This window comes from Carassius auratus, chromosome 7, assembly GCF_003368295.1.
Source record: "Carassius auratus strain Wakin chromosome 7, ASM336829v1, whole genome shotgun sequence".
NCBI classification, from domain to species: domain Eukaryota; kingdom Metazoa; phylum Chordata; class Actinopteri; order Cypriniformes; family Cyprinidae; genus Carassius; species Carassius auratus.
The window spans coordinates 30,189,284-30,212,745 of NC_039249.1; the positions used below are offsets into that span (position 1 = coordinate 30,189,284).

Genomic DNA, 23,462 nt, shown 5'->3' on the forward strand with positions numbered 1-23,462 from the left:
GCTGGAAAATTGTTTCTGGTTCAGAAAACCTTTAAAAAAAATTGTCAAACAGAACCTACATCAACACATGTTGTTTGGGAGGGTTTCAAGAAAAAATCTCCTAGCTCATCTAAAAACAAACTAAAGCATATTCAGTTATCAGACACGACTGGATCTTCAAATGGGAGTGGCTTCTATGATCAGATGAAAGTAAAACTGAGCTTTTTAGGAGTAAACACTCAAGATGGGTTTGGTGAAAACAGGGATAAAAAGTACCCCATGTGTACAATGAAATATACAGCTGTATTTTTTATTTTGTGGGCCTATATTTCTGCTGGAGGTCCTGGACATCTTGTTTAGACACATGGCATCATGGATTCTATTAAATACCAACAAATAAAAAGTCAAAAAGTGACTGACTTTTTTAGAAATCTTATAATGGGCCATGTTTGGATCATTCAACCGTACAATAATCCAAACACAAACCTCAAAAACAACACAGAAATGGGTCACTGAGCTCAAAACCAAGCTTCTGCTATAGCCATTCCAGTCCTCTGACCTGAACCCTACAGAAGATGAGAGGAGTGAACTGAAGAGGAGAAGCTGGGAATCTGAAGGGTCTAGAGCAGGGCTATTCAATTGGCGGCCCGCGGGCCACATGCGGCCCGGAAGCAACCTCCAAATGGCCCAGCCCGTGGTCCCGCCAAAAACGCGCATCCCTGCGTAAATTCATACTGTAGTACAGACCACGTAGCCTAGAACAACGCAAACAATGCAGAGCGCGCCGGTTGTAGCCTAGATTACAATCAGTATGTCTTTCTCAACACTAAAACGTAAAATTGCCAATGAAAACCGTCAGTTTAACCCTGCCTGGACTGACAAATACTTGTTTATTTTACCGCCACATCCAAACGCCAAACCGATGTGTTTAATTTGTAATGAGTGCGTTGCAGTATTAAAAGATTACAATGTGCGGAGGCACCACAATGAGAAACACCAGACTTTCCGCACCAATTTTCCCGAGGGATCTCAAGAGAGGGTAGCAAAAGTGCAGAGTTTGATTGCATCTTACAAACGGAGCAGTACTACCATGGTGCGGTCATTCACAGCCCAAGAGAGAGCTACCACAGCTTCCCTTCGTGTTTCCTGGATATTGGCAAAAAAGAAAAGGCCATTCACAGACTCTGAAACAGTGAAGGACTGTATGCTGGCCGTCGTGGACGAGGTGATAAATGACGATAAAATTAAAACGAGCGTAGCATCTGCTATAAAAAACGTACCCCTGTCAGATACTTCCAACATTCGTAGGGTTGAAATTCTTGCTGCAGATGTGTATGAAACACTGTTAGGAGACCTGATGAAAGCTGATACTATGTCTATAGCAGTAGATGAGTCCACAGACAAAACTGATACTGCTCAGTTGTGCATATATGTCCGTTTTTTTGACAGCAAATGCTTCAGAGAGGAGCTGCTCTGCCTACTACCGTTAGAAGGACACACAACGGGCGATATACTCTTTGGGAAAATTTCTGATTTTTTCAAAGACAATGGTCTGGATATGACGCGTGTGTGCATGCTTGTGACAGATGGGGCTCCATCCATGACAGGTAAAGTGAATGGTTTGGCAGCACGTTGGTCCGCTGTTGCACCTCAGTTGATCTCCTTACACTGCATTGTGCACCAGGCGGTGTTGTGCGCAAAACTAAGTGGGGCGCTAAAAACGACCATGGACAACGTGATGGCTACAATTAATTTTATTCGCTCCACATCAAGCCTCCAACACCGCTTGTTCCACATGCTGCTGTCAGAAATGTCTGCTGAGCACCACGACCTGCTTTTGCATAATGACGTGAGGTGGCTGTCCAAAGGCAAAGCACTGGAGCGTTTCTGTGGTCTCAGAGAGGAGATCATAACTTTCCTCCGCAGCAGCAAGCAAAAAAAGGCAGAAGCGCACTTGAGTCGCATACTGGACGACAGCTTCATGGCCGATGCATGCTTTCTGAGTGACATATTCAAACACCTGAATGATGTCAATTTGGCACTACAAGGCAGAGACAAAACTGTCATCGACCTTGTGGAACAGATGCGCGCATTCCCAGTTAAACTGGACCTTTTTGCAACTGATTTGAGCACAGGCCGAATGCTGCATTTTCCGACGCTCCGCAAATGCGTCTCATCCCCCGCACAAATCACGGATGTGATGACAGATTTTATTACGAGGTTGAAAATGAACTTTGCTGGTCGATTGGATGGAATTGTTCTGCCCACAGAGGTGGCCGTTTTTGTCAGAGACCCGTTCACTGTTGCAATAGAAGGGGACTTATCCGCCAGAGCAAAGCAAGTGGTTCCTTCCATTGACGAGGGGAAATTCACACTCGAACTTGTTGACATGCGGTCATCTGTAACCATGGCACAGGAGCTTTGCACTAACGGGCCTACAATGTTTTGGACTGATGTCAACGTACATCAGTTCCCTAACATTAAGAAAGTAGCGATCGTCATGCTCAGTATGTTTGGTTCAACTTACACATGTGAGTCAAGCTTTTCACACATGAACTCCATAAAAAGCAACTCTCGTTGCTCCCTGACTGACCATACTCTCCACCAATGCCTTCGGATTGCATTGACAACTTATGAGCCCAAAGTCACTGCTCTCGTTCAAAACAAAAAATGTCACTTCTCCCACTAAATTAGCTGGCTAACTGTAGCCTACATCAGTATAATGCTGAATGTGTAACAAAGGCATGCCTAATCACAAATGTGGTGATTTAAAATATGTTCCCTCAGTATGTGCAATATGTGCAGTAGTCCACCTTGAATTCATGTGTTAGTTGTGAATACTGTGCACTTTTTTATGCACTTTGAGATGTTCCTGGGTCAAATGTGAGCAAGATGTTTATTTTGTTTCAAAAGGAAACCTAATGTTATTGCTTATCTACTACTGTGCACTATTTTGTTTTATGCACTTTGTGATCAGATAGATGAGATATGTTGCCTAGGTAGGCCTAGGTAAGAGGTGCCTAGGTCAGTTTTTTTTTTCTTTTGTAAGTGGAAAAATTAGGGGCTACCTAACTTTTATAGTATTTTTATGCACGTTTTGATGTGCAAACTGACCAAAGTTAAAAGAGAAACAATGAATAAACATTACATGTATTCAATAAAATTTGTTTGTGCTGGTTTAAAAATGTGTCTTTACAAGTTGCTTCGCCGCTGATATAACTGGCCCAGCTAACCTTCTTGGTTTGAAAATCTGGCCCAACTGATTTTGTAATTGAATAGCCCTGGTCTAGAGTGATTCTGAATGAAGGAATGGTCTCCGATCTCTTGTCAGGTGTTCGCTAACCTCATCAGGCGTTATAGGAGATTTTGAGCTGTTAAACTGGCAAATGGAGGATTAAAAATAATTCAATAAAAGGGTGTCCTTAATTGTGGCCAATGTGTATTAGAGAAAAACATTTATTTCATAATGATATTTCCCCCCATTTTAAATTCTTATTATCCAATTAAAGGATACATTTTTGTGAATTCTTCAGATAAAACATCAAAAGGATTAACAATGCAGATTAATTTTCACAGCCTTATTTGATCATATTTGCCAAGGGTGCCAATATTTGTGGGCATGACTGTATGTCATTCCAAACCTGTAAGACCTTTGTTTATCTTGGGAACACAGATTAAGATATTTCTGATGAAATCCGAGAGCTCTCTGACCCTCAGCAACGCAACTGAAACGTTCAATGCCCAGAAAGATAGTAAGGACATCATTAAAATAGTCCATGTGCTATCAGTGTTTCAAATGTAATGTTACGAAGCTATGTGAAACAAAAATAACGCCAATCAACAGAGGTAAAAAGCTATAAACGTCACCACCATTAAGCTTCTTCACTTAAAAACGTTTCCCCTGAAAGTATGAGGTAGAATGATTTGCAAGAGTGTGAATATAAACATAATGAGGCTGTAAAAGCAACATATTAGTTTTTAAAATTAGTCTTTTATAAGATGTAAACCTTTGAAAAGTAGGAACACATTTAAGGTGTTTTGGAGAGATATTTGACATTGGCATGTAAAGAGAATTTTCTGCAGTAGACCACAGCTTATAATACCACTTTACATGTAGACGACAAATTATAATACAACTTATAATGCTATTACAAAAGGTTCACTGGCAATTATAAAGAGCACAGGGGATATAGAGAGACTTATTTTAAACGATATAAGGCAGTTTGCATAAAGCGACTTGACCCACTTGCATTTTTTCACCAGGTCCTAATTTGGTAAGAGTTTAAAGATATAGCCATTAAACCCTATGAAGGCCTTTTTCAGGAGCGGTGTCTGATTTTCCCTTTGCATGATAAAGAACATTCTGAACTTTTCCAGCATTATGAAAGCTCTGTCTGGGGTGAAACTCATCCTGCTGTCTCTAAATAGGGTAATGAGCCTCCAGTCTCCTCTTCAGCTTTACACAAAGTCTTTGTGTCTGAATATAAAAGGATGATAGGGTGCACGCTTTCAAAGTTTCTGTTGATTAAAGCCTCTCCCAGAACAGGAGAGAAGAAGACCTTCAACAATAGTCTCATCCGTTTGTTTCAGTTTATTCTGAAAAGCAAGTATGCTTCCTGCTGTCTTCCCTAGTTCCTTAGAAGACTGTTTGAACCTCTATGTAACATATATAAGCAGCTCTATTCGCTAACGGTGTGTTACATTAGAACGAGGAGAACGCATTCTATTGGGCATCAGGGCAAACATCCTCTTTTTAGATGTTTAATCTTAAGACCCAGAAATGTAAACTGTTGTCGAACTAATAATTTAATGGTTTAATCTTTAATTTATTTATGTTTTACATTTTTGAAAGTCACTTGAAAGCTCATACAGTAAAAACAATAATATTCTGAAATATTTATCCAATTTAAAATATTTCTGTTTCTGAAAATATTATATATATTGTATGCTGATTTGTTGCTCACTAAATATTTCTTATTATCAATGTTGAAAATTATATTTAAATATAAAAAAACAATAATATTGTGAAATAATATTTCACAACATTACTGTTTTCACTGTATTTTTGATCAAATAAATGCAGCCTTGGTGAGCATAAGAAACTTCTTTCAAAAACACTAAGTGTTTTTTTTTCAGTTATATGTTTCTCTAGAGTCAAATCTTTAAAACATAAAGCATTTGTAAATTAAATTTTTATTATACTCAGTGGTTGTCTTTTTTATATGGTTTTGTGTAATTCCCAACCATTTGTTAAACATTTTAAACCTTAGACATACTTTTTTTACATTGACACTGTCACAGAATTCAAGGACTGAGAAACTGAGAAAACAAACTGAAAACGGTAATACTCATAAACCTGGATCTCAGTCAACCATCTCATCAATTTTATTCAAGGTCGATAAGAAAAGCCGAAACAAAAATGCCTTTATGGCCTTTATGAGAAAATGCTTCAAAACTGTATAGGTACTCTCTGTATGCCGAGCCTGCAGCCAAAAAAAAAAAAAAAAAAAAAAAAACTTTAAAGGAGGCCATAACCAAGAAAGACCGAGAAGCATGTAGGAAAATATTTCGTTTTAAATCAGACAAAAAATCTAAACTAGTTTGCATGGCACTGGATGCTGTGCTTTTCATTAGAAGTGACAGAATATCTTATTAAAACCAAAAGAAGTATCAAGGCCACAAAAGACTAGAAAAACTGCAAGAGAACTTGTTTAGGCCGGCTAAAAACGTTACAATACAATACAATACAATACAATAATAATACAAGGCCAAAATTAACATTGAAGCGTCTCAAGAAAGAAAAGTTAAATGTCCTGAAGGTTATTGATTAGAAAGTAACTGAATAGTTGCTATGCCCCTGCAATTCACTCAAAGTTCAGTGCAGCAAAAATTTGGAAATTTAATTTGAATACTTGAAAAAAAAAATAGCAAATACATGTGTGGAAATGTCTTTCTGACTTGCATGAATGCACAACATAAAAGGTGTTTTGTTAATGTTGCAGAGTCTTCACCAAAACCCGTCAGTTATCTGAAATGTCACAGCTTGGAGCCAGTTGCTAATTGTAATTCAAACATTCTCTTATTGTATATTCAGTAAGCTTCTCTTTAGTGCAGGCCTTGCATTAACATGAGAATAAAGGTAAACAGTTTGCGGGCTGAAAGTGCTTTCTATAATGGGATATTGATTGAGATATTATAACACATTCAGTGTTGGAAACAAATGAAGTCAACACTAATTGTTTTGTTTCAAGAAATATAATCAAAAGCAAGATTTAATATGCTATTTTCATTACAAGTGACATTTATATTTTGTGCATCGTGTGTTTCTGTATGGAAGCAGTGGTTGAACAATTGCTTTTGTGTATAATGCAAGTACTAATAATGTTCATTGTATTGCATTAAATATTTTCAGATATAATTGTAACCAAACTTAAAATGCATTATAGTATTTGCAGATTCCACGTTAATATCCCTGAAATAGGTTGTCTGTCACGAATTTTAATGCATTTTACTGTACTTTCTAATAGTGCAACAATGTATATACAAGTATAATTTAATTAATTCATCGTTTAATTAATGCATTAAAGGAACGGTTGCACCCAAAATTTAAAATTAGATTAAATTCAACCTTAGGTCATCCAAAATGTAAATTAATTATTTTTTTCATCATAACAGATTTGAAGAAATGTATCATTACATTATTGGCTCACCATTGGATCCTTTGCAGTGAATGGGTGCCGTCAGAATGAGATTCCAAACAGCTGATAAAAACATTACAGTATTCCATAAATTATCCCATCAATTAATATCTTATGAAGTGAAAAGCTCTATGTTTGTAAGAAACAAATCCATCATCAAGGTGTTTAAACTTTAAACTCTGCTCTGGCCAAAACACAAACTATTTTAGACAATTTTCACTTGTGAAAGGATTTCCCTCCTAATTCAAACAAGATTATTTTACATTTCTTTTTTTTATGTCTGGTCAAACTATTCCTGTAAAAACATTTTTATAGTGCATTACATATAAAGACTTCAAATAAAATGTTACCACTTTTTTTTTTTACACACAAGAAAAGCACAAATTACTAGTAGTATACTGATATTATTTCTCAGACATATAACTGCAATGCTAAAGTTCAGTTGCTTTAGATTAAACTGTGTTTACTTTTTTTATTAGAGTGAGTCTTTTGGGGGTTTGCACAGGTTATGAAAGAGCAGCAGTGTTCTTGTGCAAACCATATTTGGGGGGTTTAATATGCTCAGTGCATTAGTATGAGTCTGCTGTACTGTGACTTTCTCTCCCTGCTGGGAGTCCTCAGATAAACCCACCACCGCATGTGTCTGCTCATGTCGCCTGCCATGAGGTCGTGCGCTAGGTCGCCTGGATGGGACTCCATTCCCTCATATCATGAACAGAGATTAGGTGATGGTGAATTACACATCTGTAATTGCATCCACATAGTCTGTTTCATCTATTATCTGTAATCCTGAGCTAAAGCAACCACAGCTCAGATGGCAGCCGGAGCAGCGAGCGACACAGAGAAGAGCCAACAAGCCCCAGTAATCCTGTGTGGGTTCAAGAGATGTCGAGAATTAGGCGTCTTTTACAAAGTTGCCCCATTATCTGCTGTGTTGCTGCTCAGTATTTTGGAAAATGAGTATAGTAAATGTGTAAAGTATATAGAGTGAGGTTCAAAAACCTAAAGCAAATAGTGGTGGAAAACGGTTCTATTTAGCATTTTTTCCAATTTTCCACCTATTTGACATATACAGGTAAGAGGTCTTTATACACTGTTCGAAGAAAAGTTCTCTCATTTTCAAAATGTACACCTTTGTAGCTTATTAACCCCAAGAGGTGCACTTTTTTAGTACCAAAAAAGTGCATATAAGAATCTTTTTAAAAGGTACTGCCCCAGTGACAGCTCTTGCATCTTTATTCTGAGGTGCTGTTGACTTGATATTTTCACGAGGTAATGACCTAAGTAATATATACATACAAAGAAAAAAAAAAAAAAAAATTAGAAATTAAGTTATGTGTAATAAAATGGAATGAGACAGGAAAAGTATTGAACAGATGAAGAAAGGTAGGTGCAGAAAGGCATGAAAAGCCAAGACACCAGCTGAAATCTGTCAGTGATTAGAAAGCAATCCTGCCCCTTGTCAGTGGAAATTAATATTAGCCGGTTCAGTCCCAACACCTACAGTACCAGGATGATGAAGATGAAACAAGGGTGGACATTTCAGCAAGACAATGATCCCAAACACAGCCAAGAAACTCTCGACCTGACTTGAATCCAACAGAGAATACGATCAGAGTTCACAGAAGAGACCCACAGGATCTTCAAGATTTGAAGACTGTGTGGAAGAATGGGTCACAATCACACCTGAGCAACGCATGCCACTAGTTTCTCCAAACAGGAGACGTCTTGAAGCTGTCATTACCAACAAACAAGGGCTTTTGTACAAAATATTAAATACATTTCAGTAGTTCAATACTTTTTCCATGTGTCGTTCCAATTTATTACACAATACTTAATTTCTTAATTTCTATTTGTTTTGTATGGATTACTTGGGTTGTTACCGACATCTGTTGAAAATTTTATGTCAACGGCATCTTTAGAAATATATTTACTGGGGAAAAAATGGTGATGTGTTCAATACTTGTTTTACTCGCCAAAAAAAAAAAAAAAAAAAAAAAAAACATTAGTTCACATATTATTAATAACCAATATGAATTAACAATGAACAATAGTGGGCTATATTTATAAATTTACATTAATAGATTAAAAGTTGCTAATATATCAAATGAATATATAAAAATGTTGCTCATTCTTAAATTGAACCTTTGTAAAGTGTTGCCATTCATTTTCCTTAAATACATTTTTGAGTCCCAAACATTTTTTATGTGCTTTCAAACTGTTGTGCACACAGAGCACAAATTAAAGGGAGGTAAAAGTAAGGGTGGAAAGAAAAAGCTTATTAGGAAAGACTGCAAGCGAAAAGCCGGCAGTGGGAATGAGTCGGATGCCTCTGTGGTCTTCAGTTATTAGTCACTGTCATGGTTCATGCCCGAGCAGTCGTAGAAGCTTTTCATTGAGGATGATATCCAGACACTACACTATACACCCCAACAAAGACCAACGAGCGCAATAATTGCTCAACCTTTCTGATATTTTTTTCCCTCCAAGTTTGTAACCCTTTATGGCTGCATGCTCCATGAACCATTCAGCCCTTGAACTTGTTTTTTGTGTCTTTTGCTGAACCCATTATTCTGAAGATGGGCTGTGGAAGAAAATACTTTTGAAGTGCTATTTGAGCACAACCCTGCTTCAACTCACTCACCTATGGTGAGCTTTTATGAGAGTTAGTCATGCATGTTCACGACTCTGGTAAATATAACACATCCAAACAGCTGTAGCCAACTGCATCTTTTTCGTGTCATTGGACATTTTATCAGCCGTATGCTGCGATCTCCTTTTACCATTAAATAACATATTGCAGTTTTAGCTCTCATGTTGAACCAGTGCGTGAGGTCTGTGTGCTCAGAATGAATGATTCGATTAGAAATGACTCCTATATCCTGGCAAGATATGAGGAAAGCAACCTGAGTGTAAGATAAATAAACTGAGATGCTGAGAAGTGTTTTTCCACTGTGAGAGAGAAATATCAGTGGGCTTTCATTGCATTACACACACTAATGCTGGACACAAAAGGACTTTTATCCATGCAGAAGACTATTCTTGTGTTTCAGAGTGAGACCCATCTAATATTCTGTTGCTGACCACAAAACTAATGACCTCACATGATCTTGCATGCTATAAATGAACTGAGCGCGCCAACTAGACCAACCTAAGGAATGGGTTCAAATCAATTTTCCATTGTTTTCCAGGCGATATTCCAATGATCTTTATTTGAGCATCTAGATTGTATGATGATTTTTAAAAACCCAAGATTAGTCTCTCTTTGTGAAAATATGTAGAGAAATCAGGGAGAAATAAATAGTTTTTGTGTAGTATATTAGTGAGCATGTTTCAGCATGTTTCCAGTCTATTTACCTTATGGCAATTAAAAGGCCACGTACCGTCAAATTATGGCAATAAATTTTGTCTTTTTTTCTGAGTTGTCCTCATTGGCTGACACAAACATCTCTAGTGTAGTTTGATCATAAACAAGTGATTCATATGAGTCAGTTATATTAGATCAAAACACACACCGGGACAGTGCTACCAGTGTTGTATGATTCACTGACAAATGATTATTTTGGGAAATTTCTTTTAGTGAATCAAAACAATTTGTAGGTAGTGTCTAGTGTGATTTGTGTAGGTGATTTGTGTAGTCTGATTCATGAACAAATGAATCTTGTAAGCCAGTACTTTTACTGGAAAACAAATTTAATGAATCAAAATATACAGATGAACAGTTGTAACAGTGTAGTCCAATTCACTGACAAATGAATTTAATGATTTATTTTTTATGACTAATTTTTAATGATGAATTATTATTTATTTGATTATTTATTATATTTTTTATATGTTTTATTTTTAATTAATCAAAATATACAGCGGAACAGCACTGTGTAGTCTGATTCATGAACAAATGACTCTTATGAACCAACAAATAACCATTTTTAGTCAATCAAATTTCACATAAACATGTCTGTAAAAGAGTTGTGAAATGTTGTCCCTTGGACATGGGGAAAACACTGTGCAATGCAACCGCCCCTTATATTTTTGTGTTTGTGTTGGGCACAAATATGTTCCCAGAAGAAAATTCAAGACTCCAATCGAGTCGTTTGAGGGACTTCAGAAACAGTACTTACTGAAAACTCCTTTTGGACTGAACTGTGTGCTGTCTAACTTTGTAGATCTTTTTCATGCAAAAACAGCAACATTATGCCCCAAGGAAGTTGAAAATGTAAAAAAGGCTCCTTTATATTAAAAGCTTGTGAATCCCATTCAAAACAAGGCTTTTTATCAGTATCTAAAGCCCTAAGCATAAACCAGTGTTGGTTTGCATTCAACATGACAGTGGATTCTGTCCTGAATTGAACTTTTTAGCATTGTGCTTCTCAGGTGGAAGTAAGGGATCAGATCAGGACACATCCTAAAACCTGTCAAATCAGACAGATGAAATAATAGAGTGATGGAAAAACCAAAATAGCTTTCAGTACAAATGCACAATGCAAGCAAATAAACCTGCTCTCTTCACCTCGTATGACTCTGCTTCAGGGCTGCTGGAGCTGATTTCTTAATCCATCCCACTGACTAATTGGAATGTAATTAACAATTAAGGGTTGACACATGCAAGATGAGGCCTTCTTAATATGGTGCTGATGAAACTGTGGGTTTGGAGTGTTAGAGATTGGGCGACATGCCTCCGAAGGTTTTATTAAAACCAGCTAATGCCTGTCTTTATGATTTATCAAAAAAGTTTTCTTGCTCCCCTAGAGGTGATGCAGGGCGATATCTCTCGGTGCAGACATGGGCCGATGTGTTGTTAGTGCCTGCACATATTTAAAAGAAAAAGAAATGAATTAGAATGAGGAACAGCATCAGAATGCGGAAATTACTTTTGCTCCCATGGTTTGCGTAGGCAATGTAAAAGACAGCTGGAGCTCTTGTGGACTGAGCCGTCTGGCTTGGGGAAGCAACTCAGTCAATATGCTGTAAGTGTAAGATCATAACCTGAAGAGAAATAACAGGTACCAACCAGTGCATTTGTAATCCATATTCATGAGTTGATTGACAGATATACTGTGGTACTTATGGGACATTATGTGCTTTGTTGGTGCATTGATTGCCTTCCAGAGAACGATCTTGGCGAAGCTTTTTAAACATTTCCATCTCTGAGTTCTCCTACTGTCTGCTAACATAAAAGTATAATGATATATTGCAGTGAAAGTGCCTTTCCCAAGGGTAATTTTAAACCCTGAATTACTACACTTGAGTTATCCTGTTCACTCTTTGTTAATACATCATCCTGAGAGATTTCATACTCATAAGTTACCCAGAGCTGAAGTTCTTTATTAAAAGCATCGACTGGAGAAGTTCAGCAAAATCTGTTTTCACTAACCTGTTAACTGTTTCCCTCAAAAGAAATTAAACAAAGCGGCTGAAAGTTCCTGAGACTATAGCACATGAATATTTTATAAGGCATGCATTTTCATTTTATGATTAGTCTCACGTAGACACTTTGACACAATGGCAAAAGGTCTGTTTCACACTGCAGCTTATTTTGGCCAAGAATAACCCACTTAGACAGGAAGACAGTGTCTGACCGACATGCAAAGCATTTTGCTTTATATGTTATATGAAATATTATAATAATAAGCTGATGTGGAAAATAAAATGAACCATTGCATTTTGTCTGATCAGACGTAATGTTATTCCTCCAAAAGTAATTAACACAGGCATAACTGTCACTGACGCAACTCTTTAAATGTGGCCTTGTGAAAAAGAAGTGCATTAAACTGTACTGAATGCACTTCAAAGAGAAATATTTTTTTAAAACTGTAGTTGAAGATAACACTAAGGAATCCAACTACACTTAAGTGCACATTTGAATATTTCTTATACTTAAGTACACTTAAAAAAAAAATGTATTTGTTACAAAGTAAAAAAAAAAAAAAAAACTTTAGTCTTTAAATTTTACATTTAAGGTTTATATATTTTAAATGTATTAAAATGTTTATTTATTATTATAAAGGTGTAATTACAAGTATATTACAATATAATTCATGACATACAACTTTCAATACAAATGGCTTTCAAGTGTAGTTTAGTTTATCATAAATGTTTGTCAGTGCATTCAGCAGTACACTTTAAACTTATTTAAAATTATGTGCAATTATGAAATTACATATAAATAAATATTGAAGTCCTTCTTAAGTATGTCAAAAAGCACTGTAAAGTTCAGCTAACTGTATTAATGTTAATTACACTATTACACATTTTTATTCAATTGCAATGAACATGCAATTAGTGTTTGAAAACATTACATTTAGTCCACACGTATGTTAAGTATATTATTTGAGTATTCTTTTAAAAGGTTAAGTGTGCTTATTTTTCACAAGGGACATTTTTCCATTAATTATCTCTCTCAGCATCTTAAAGCTCCAAAAAGGTGACGTGTCTAATGGGTTAAACCAGCACATCAGTCTCCTCCCAACAGACTGATCAATGGCATTGATCTAGTGGTCGGCACTTACAGTCTGAGTCTAAAGCTGCATGTGGAGTTGGATTACGGATATCGTTGCACTTAGTCTAGACTCCACACCTACATTTACACATCCCATCCACTGAGAGGCAGCGCAGAGATCTACCTGCCTGAATCAAGTAAAGGGGTTGTGTCAAATGCTGAAGGGTTGAGGTTAAAGACAAGGTTAGTGCTAATGATGTTCCAGGGCTGAACACGCCAAACACTGTTTGTTGTCCCACTCTGAGCAGTGCAGGTGTTACTCCATGACAGGTGAATGTGGTAGGGTCAGTCCGGAGGTCGGAGCACTTGAAGAAGATTCAGGTCGATCTGGGAGGTAACTGACTTTAACTGTTCATGAATTTTACACTTTGAAAAGTTGCTCAAAGACAGTGAAGTGTGTATATGTCTCAGAAAAAAGTTACAATGCTGACATTGCAAACCTGGTGGTATCCTAAGATGCAAAAGCTCGAAGGTACATCTTTTATTTAAGCATATATAAGGTAAAACATTTTTTTAAGAAAAACCTTTGAGCTTTTGCATCTATATATGCTTAAATGGTACTTATTAGTACCTTAAAGGGACATTATATAATGCAAGTTTTTGCATAATAGTACTTTTAAGGCCCATGAAAAGCATTTAGACATAAAATAATGTTTACATTTCTTTGCAATAATAACAAAATACTTTAAAGAAATAAAGCACAAACAAACTTTTTGGTACGTATATATAGAAAAGTCTATTAGGTTTAAAAAGAAGTTTATTTATTTTTTTGCCAAGTTTGGTTTTCTTATGCTATGTCCACACTAATACCTTTTCCTTTAAAAACATTTTCAGCCTTCCATCCACACTAACAGGGCATTTTTAGGCAACGAAAATGTATCTTTTTGAAAGCTCTCTCCAAAGTGGATTAATTTGAAAATGACGTTTTCACATCACAGTGTAAACTGTGGAAACGGAGGCTTTGAAAATGATGACACATTTTTAGTCATGTGACTAATTCAAAGGTGGACGACATTCTGTTTCTGTCACCTGCTGCTTAACTATTTGTTGACCATGTATTTTGAATTTAACCAGCTTAGAAAGTTATTTTTATTTTTTTTTGGCACGTCTACCAGTCTATATTCTCGCTCTCTTTTGCAACTTTATACTCCTGTGTTACTCACAGCTACACCTCCACCTCACTTTCGGGCCATTTAAAAAACTTGGTGCTTTTCTTCGACATATTGCTGCAACGGTTAAGAAAGCTGGAAGGTAAATAAATGGCAGGCGGAAATGATGCAGGTCAAAGTGTCATTTCACAGTACAGGAATTAAAGTGTTTTCAGTTGTTTCAGTGTTGATCACCAACTTTTGGGAAACGATTGAAAAACCTGTAGTGTTTTTAGATGAAAATGGCATTTTCAAATTTAATAAAAATTTATTTGTGTTCATATGTTAATATGATGAACTTGGTGGGAAATGACTTCATACATCTAAGTCCAGTTGATTGATCTATCTATCTATACACTGTATATTCCACCCCAAAATTAAGGTGGTATGGGATTTATTTAAATGCATGCAGGTGTTTTGGTTGAAATATGTCTATGTATGTGTGTAGCAAAGCAAACAAAACCATAAATCTTATTCAAAACTTAAACTCTTTGTAAGCCTCTGCTGTAGTTTTTCCTTTAGTTCAGCTCTTTGTTATCAGAAGCTGTCAGCAGATATTAGCATTGAAATATTCTCTTTTATTTACAAAGCTCCTTCATCTACACCTTCTCAGTTTTCTCAGAGGAAGACTGAAGCCAGCCAAAGGTTGTGCTTGTTTAAATGCTGCATATTATTCTCTTATCCTGTCAGCCTCTTTAGAGCGTTTAGCTCCTTTATGGCACCAACCGTATCTGCTCCCACCCAGAACCTCATGATATTTCAGAACAGACGTTAGGAAGCCCGCATGAAACCGGAATGATGGATGTGAGAATATCTTCAAGCTTCCTGTCAAAAGTATTCAGAAAAAGTTGTTGGAGAATGTGACAGGTGTCTGTATTAGAGCAAACAGAGGTAAACTGTTACTTCATTAAACAGATGATTACATGCCAGTACTCTTTGATATAGAACAAATTTAATGTAATTATAGCTCTCCGTGTCAGGTTTGTGAAGGGAGCGTTAAATTTAAGATCACAGTGGAGGAAGTATTGATTGATGTCACCTTTGAACGGACACTGAGCTATTACAGAATATTAGATCTAGTGAACAAGACGGTGCAGTTGTTCATCATTACTGCATTTATCAGAGCTGGGAATAATGGAAAATACAAAAGGCAGGCATATTATGAACCATATAAGCCTTGAACAAGCCTCATTAATATTAATTACTGTAACATTCACTCAGACATGATAAAGATGGTAAGTTAGAGCTAGTTGTATTAAGATTACCATTTGCAGATATGCCATTTGTATCTAATGCTGACACAACTATTTGCAAACTTTGTGCTATAGATCTTGATGATGCTGTTTTCAACTTTAAGCAAAAGTATAGGCAAAAGTAATTGAAATTTGTGAAAATGTAAGTGCTTGCTTGCTACCTCCTTGCACAAAACTTCAAAAGCTACAAAAACTTTTATGTTGGCTAACAAAAATGTGTTCACCTGCTTAAATGATTAGCAATGCTTTCACCTGATCAGTTGAAAATAATCTACCTTTATTACTGACTGGGCGACTCGCTGAAAATAATTTGCATTAAAGTGAAACTAAATGAGCCTTGAATGACAGAAACTTGACAGATGCATTAAAAGCAGAATCCAATGCTCTTTTAAAGAATACTGTGCATGTAATACATTGACACATAATCATCTGAGCCTGCAGATTTCCACAGAATCTGAATCCCATCATTCACAAAAAATATACACATCCTTCACTCTTTTAGATATTGATTTAACAACTATTTTAGTGCTTGATAATGCTTTCAATTACCAGTGTTTGCACATTCAATTAATTTCAAGTTTATTTGTATAGTGCTTTTTACGATAGCAACTTTACAGAAAATTAAGTTTCTACAATATTTAGCAGTAGCTTATACGTGGTGACTGTCAGTTTATGTGCATATGAAAGGATTTTTCAGAAAATTCACATTTGTAGCAATATTTGTTAGTTCTGTTTGTTGATTCAGGGTTGGCATCATCTGAGGTCCTCTGAGGGGTCAGCATCATCTCTTCTCAGGTGTTCTGGATCCAGACTGGAGCTTGTGTAAATCCTAGTTACCACGGGAAGTAAATCCTGTAGCAAAACAGAGAAACAAATAGAGACATCATTAGCGTAGCTGCTGTTCCAACAAAGTAAAATTAATTAGTTTAACCAAAGATAAAGAATTAAGAATGAGCATTTGATCAGATGCAACTGCAGTCACAAATTATGAGATGCATTATTCGAATGTTTGGCGAAAGAGATGTGTTTTTAATCTAGATTTAAACAGAGAGAGTGTGTCTGAACGCCGAACATTATCAGGAAAGCTATTCCAGAGTTTGGGAGCCAAATGCGAAAAGCTCTACCTCCTTTAGTGGACTTTGCTATCCTAGGAACTACCAAAAGTCCAGCGTTTTGTGACCTTAGGGAGCGTGATGGATTGCAGCGTGGTAGAAGACTAGTTAGGTACGCAGGACCTAAACCTTTAAGGGCCTTATAGGTAAGTAATGATAATTTGTAACTGATACGGAACTTAATAGGTAACCAGTGCATAGACTGTAAAATTTACTGGGGTAATATGATAACTCATAATCTAGCTGCTGCATTTTGGACTACCTGTAGCTTGTTTATTGAGGATGCAGGACAAACACCTAGAAGTGCATTACAATAGTCCAGTCTAGAGGTCATGAATGCATGAAAATAGCTTTTCTGCATCAGAAACAGATAACATGTTTCGTAGCTTGGCAATGTTTCTAAGATGGAAGAATGCAGTTTTTGTAACATGGGAAATATGGTTTTCAAAAGACAAATTGCTGTCTAATATAACACCCATATTTTTGACTGTAGAGAAAGTAATCCGTCTAGTTGCAAACTGTAGTCTAGTAGATTCTGTGTACTGTTTTTTGGTCCATTAATTAATATCTCTGCCTTATCCGTATTTAATAGGAGAAAATTATTGGTCATCCAATCTTTAACACACTCTGTTAGCTTAGATAATTTAGAAGTTGAATCTGGTCTCTTTGAGATATATAGCTGAGTATCATCATCATAACAGTCGAAACTAATCCCATATTTTCTGATAATATTACCAAGTGGCAACATGTATATTGAAAATAGAAGGGGACCTAGGACGGATCCTTGTGGCACTACATATTTTACTGGTGATAAATGAGATGACTCCCCATTTAAATAAACAAAATGGTAGCGTTCGGACAGGTAGGATCTAAACCATTTAAGAGCCTGCCCTTGAATACCTGTATAGTTTTTTTAATCGATCTGATGAGTATGTCATGATCTATGGTGTCGAACGTAGCACTAAGATGAAGTAAAACTAGCAATGAGATGCAACCTTGATCTGACGCAAGAAGCAATTCATTTGTAATTTTAACAAGTGCAGTTTCTGTGATATGGTGGGGCCTTTAACCTGACTGAAATGATTCATACAGATCTTTTTTTTTTGTATGAAGTAGCTCAATTAGGCAGACACAACATTTTAAAAGATTTTAGACATAAAGATTTGAAATAGGCCTATAATTTGCCAGTTCACTAGGATCTAGTTGTGGTTTCTTAATGAGAGGCTTAATAATCACCAGCTTAAATGTTTTTTTGACATGACCTAAAGATAACGACGAGTTAATAATGTTGAGAAGCGGTTCCCTTTCAATCCGCTTGCTGCGCCATTCCACTCCGCGGACTGGATGCGTGCGCTATTCCCCTCAGGTGAGTTCCTCAGTCAGAACCCTAAGTTCCTCCAGCACTGTTGATGTCCAACACTTGCGTACATGCCCCTTGGTCAGCACTGTGTGGGACTAGGTGCCTCCATGTGTTGTGATTCCCCTTTTCTGGGTAATCCCACGTGTGTATGTCCACAGTAAGTCTCTCTGCAGCATGTGTCTTTCCCTTGGCAAGCCCCTTGCCAGCTCTGTAGTTGAAACTTCCACCCTGCGGGCTGGGTACCTCAGAGTTCTTATGTATCACCACCTTGGTAGATACCTGCCGTCTGTAAGTCCTCCCATGGGCAGGCAGCCTGCTAGCATACGTCCAGCTGGAATATGCTACCCAGTGTATTCTGTTAGCTTAGGCCCTCACTCATGCTGTCCTCACGACAGGGTGCTATCACTCACATGGGTCGCTGGAAGACAGCCATGTGGTGTTTTGTAAGGGACCCCATTCGTAACGTCGAACGTGACTGACTGAAAGGGAACATCTTGGTTACGTATGTAACCCTCATTCCCTGAAGGAGGGAACGGAGACGTTACGTCCCCTTGCCACATCGCTGTTCCGCTGAACGGCCGGGTCACTGGCTCGGCTCCTCAGCGAAGACTTGAATGCAAGTTGTTCACGTTGCTCCTTATATACCCGCTCTGCGGGGCGGAGCTCGCGATACAAATCCCGCAGACCAGGGTACTCTGTGTACCATTGGCTCATTTTGTACCACTCGAAGGTGATTGGGCTCTCTGGGGCGAGATCCCATTCGTAACGTCTCCATTCCCTCCTTCAGGGAACGAGGGTTACATACGTAACCAAGACGTTCTTCTGCTACAAGTAACAACTCTTTCAGTAATTTAGTGGATACAGGATCTAATAAACATGTTGTTGGTTTAGATGCAGTGATAAGTTTATTTAGCCCTACCTGTCCTATAGTTGTAAAGCACTGCAGTTTATCTTTGGGTGCGATGGATGAAACTGAAGTACTAGACGCTGTAGAATCTACATTCTGATGTATTGTGTAACATCAATGTATTTTGGATGTTATCTATGTTATCAGTGAAGAAATTCATAAAGTCATTACTTTTAAATGTTGATGGAATATTTGAATCAGGTGGCGTCTGGTTATTTGTTATTTTAGCCACTGTGCTAAATAAAAACCTTGGATTGTATTGGTTATTTTCAATTAATTTGCATGTTCTGCACATGAATATTCTGCCCATTTTCTCACATAATTAGTACAGACAATGTGTGTGTGTGCAGGTGGTAGACCATATACAGGTGAATTTTTTTTTTTTTTATTACCACAAAAAAAGTTTTTTTCCTTGTCCTTCCAAAAATGCATGATAAACAATACCAATAAATATACATTTCCTACATTTAGCTCTTAAGGACAAGAAGTTTTAACAAGAACCCTTTTGTACCCAACTCAGTCGGTCCTGTCAGAAACTGTACAATAGTGCATTTAAAGTACTACTTAAATACTAATGCTCTAAAAATAATCTTTAATGCTCTAAAGTAGTGTAACCAACTGATTGCAAATGTTAAAATATCTTAAAGGATACCATACCATATGTCTTACAGTAGTCCATTAGATGATCTGTGGATATAACTTTAGTGCATTGAGTCTACGAAGGGCATGAAAACATGAAAGCATAAGCACTGATATTAAGTATCTAGTTTAAAAAAATATATATAATATTTAAACATTAAGATAGTTTTGTTGATATTTTAGTTTTGTTTGTTGTAGTACTGGTTGCAAACTAGATTTATCTCTTTCAAAATCATGTACTGGTTTGTTTAGCTTTGTGTTTTTCAAAAGGACTGAGGAAGAGCATCATAATTGCACATTAGCATTTATTGCAGAGAAAAATAAAATATTAAACAGCTGCAGTGGAATACAAATCAAATTTAGCCCAAGGGATCATCCTGGTGTGCAACCAGAACAAGCCTGAGTGAAATTAACCACATTAATCTCATAAAGTGACCACAATCTCAAGCAGAAACAACCTCTTACAAAGGCCGACTTAAAATGCACTGCTTACTATTTTTTTATATTTCCATAATATGCAACTGCTGAATTTGAGCAGGGTATGCATTTTTTTTTATAAATGCTGTTAACACTTCAGGGGCATAAAAATGTAAACTCTAAACTCTAACTTTCCAATAAAAGAAAGGATATATGAATAATCGATCTCAAAATCATGAATCACAAATTTGTTGAAATAGGGTTGTTCATGAACTAATCCATTGATGATTAATGCATCTCTTGAACTTTGAAGAAATGAATAGAACTTACCTTTTGGGAAAGCTTATCTAAATAATCTGTTAATATCCAGTTTAAAAACAGACTATTTGCTTTTCCAGACTCTGCCCAGTTGGCAATAGAAAGATCTGTTTTTTGGCCAGTGTGGAGTCAGTAGGGTGAAATGCCATGGTTCTGATGTGCAGCTTGTGCTTTGAACATTCATTTACATCAGAAATGCAAAGTAAAGGGGGCAGACATCAAATACATGCAGCTCAATTGATGTTTCTATTTTGTTGTTTGTTTATGTGTGTTATCAAGACATGGAAATGGACCTGCCTGCTCCACAGCTAAAATACTGGCAGTGAATTTGATTGGTAGCAAAATGCCAGTTCATTTCTCTTATAAAAGCTAAAATGATAAACACATTTTCTACTGCTGATATTAGGAACATTGTGGGGGGAATAAAAACTGTAGAAATAGACTTAGTCTTATGACTTTTGCATGTGGGTGTTTATTCAGTGTTGGATCAGACTGAAAATCAAGCTGAAATGTCTTTTATAAATAGATTTTGTTTTATTACAGTCATTTTTACATCTTAAACTATAAAAAGCCATCAAATTATTAGATGCATTTTAAAAGTATAATCTAAAGTTTGAAATAATCATAATCCATTTGAATGATGTAGTGAAAACATTTCAGAAATTGTCAAAATATGAAGAAATAGCTCTTGTGAACAGAATATTTTTGTGTCATTTCATGCTACATATTTGTCAAATGTATAAAGTGTAAAAATTACCTTAGATATTGTGTATAGTTAAGATACATATGAAATAATCCTTTGTTATATGTTCTGAAAATATTTTACCAATACCATTTGCGCCGTTATCATTTCCACCAAAGAGTGCTATTAAATACAATAGATTGTATTGTATTATTCTATCGTATATGTACTATACATAATCATGACTTTCATACAAAATTATCTAATTCTCCTGTCTAATCTGTCTGCTGTCTGCCAAAAATGCCAATAGTTGAAGAAATACACATTTGTACAACCAGTTAAAATGTAATTAGTTATTTATTAAAGGCATGATCATGAAAATATTTTATACATCTAAAGAATGGCAGAAAACCAGCTCTCGGCATTGTTGTGTGCATTGTGCGTCAGATGGTCCATGAATGGTCCGTGGGTGGATTTGATCTGTTTCATTATACATATTAAATATATATATATATATATATATATATATATATATATATATTATATATATTTAAACTTTCTAAGCTGGCTAAATTCAAAAGACATGGTCAACAAATAGTTTGTCAGGAGGTGGCAGTAAACAGAAAGACAAGGATAAGGGAAACATAATCTGGGGAACATCATATCCAGAAATTGCAAGCAAACCAAAAGAAAACCTCACAGCTATACAGGGGAGAAAGTGCATCCCTGCATCCCTTATACAGAATATGTAAACTGTCATATAACATACCCATATAAACCAGAGGTCCCCTTGGCCAATGCACATTATCCTCAGTTTGAAGCACAACCAGCCGGCAAAAAAATTACAAGTCGGGTTTGGGTTAAAGGTTTGATTTTGCTGTTATCATGGTTTTGGCAGCTGTGTTTCTCTCTTTGGGATGGATTCTTTATTTGGCAGCTACAGTACAGTATATGCTGTAAGGTCAGTCTGCCATTAAAACTTCACATTCACTGTATTCATTCAATAAACCAGTTAAAATCCAATGCCTTTTCCATGAAATGTTATTTACAGTTTGTGCACAGAAAGTGAAAGGTAAGTAATAGGGATAAACAAATGAGTTTTTCTTTCAGTAAACATTAACAATGGCAATCCCATCTTCAATAAGCAACAGATCGAGTAATTATGCTCTTACACATTCTCAGAAACACTTTATTAATGGTCTAAAAACCTGTGTATAACTTAGCGTCAAGATCACTGAAGTTGAAATTCTGTACTATTCTTTGAAAGGCTTGAACTGCACTCAAGGTTGTTCGGCTCTTTTAACAATTATCTGCTCCAGCTCATCTCGCTCCATTTCTTTATGGCTGCCCTTTAAGCACCCAGCAAAGTCTCCATGGCAACTACAATCATTCATGCAGTCACCCAATGAAGTGACGCAACCGAAGTACGCTGAGGAGACCTCATCCTCTTTAGTGAAGATCCTACCGCCGGCCTCCTGGAGCTGGAAAATCACGCAAATGACAAGATTCACTTAGATATGGCTTTTGTGCAGCACATTCAATGCTTATGGTGTGAAGGCTGCAAAATTGAAAACAAAAAAACTAAATTTGTGGCTTTCATTTCCTTGTGCTTTGAAATAGGTTTATCATAGCCGTATTCATCTGACTGTGAAATGAAAAAGCATATAAAATATGTGCAAAAACTGGTGATGTGCAGAAAGAAACACGACTTGGTATTGACTTGTATAAATGATAAACACAAAATAAATAAGTAAACATTTTGAAGTGAGTGCAAAATTGTCACCATTTGATCATCAGTTGAGTAATTCTGAACTCCTGTGTACTCCCGAACAATGACCCTTTTATTACATCCAATACAAATGGCAGGATCTTTATCGCTCTGCTGTGCCAATTACAGCTAATATAATTGTATCCGTTTTTCTAAATTATCTTTTTCCAGTCCGTTTTTAGATAGGGTGTGTATTACAAGTGCATCATTTATAATAATACTGTATTTACTCTATACTGCGTTTATTGTAGACATCAACTAAATTACCAGACACTTACACAAAACATTTGAGTCCATGACAATTAGAGAAGTCCATGTCTCTAACCCCAGGCCATTTTCGCTGATTATTATCTTAAGCATGAGAGCAATAATTGCAATATAATTCACTTTCTTTGAAGTTTAGTCCTTCAAAAAGGCTCTTCTAAGGTCTAAATGAGCCTGATGTTTACTTGTTAATAAGAAGATTATATAGACCATCCTTCATAAAGCTACATGCATGAAAAAAAAGAAGAATAAAAAAAGGAAATGAAGCAACTAGTCAGAAATGATCTGCAAGTATGCAATCACATACTTATAAATGCTGTGCATTGTCTGGGTTGCTTTAAGATGCTGTAATGCATATTTGATGCTTATCTAATGACAGATGTAGCCTCTGGTTTAAAAATAAAGACACAATTCTGTT

General features: G+C 36.4%; 1 protein-coding gene across 1 annotated transcript; it reads left to right on the forward strand.

The window, feature by feature from the left end:
- The first annotated feature begins 1,069 nt into the window (after window positions 1–1,069).
- On the forward strand, window positions 1,070–13,240 carry LOC113106622 (zinc finger BED domain-containing protein 5-like). The gene is made up of 3 exons (XM_026268722.1): window positions 1,070–2,510; window positions 11,572–11,644; window positions 13,150–13,240. Exons 1-3 carry the CDS (start codon window positions 1,070–1,072, stop codon window positions 13,238–13,240), a joined length of 1,605 nt encoding a protein of 534 aa, XP_026124507.1.
- The last annotated feature ends 10,222 nt before the right edge of the window (window positions 13,241–23,462 follow it).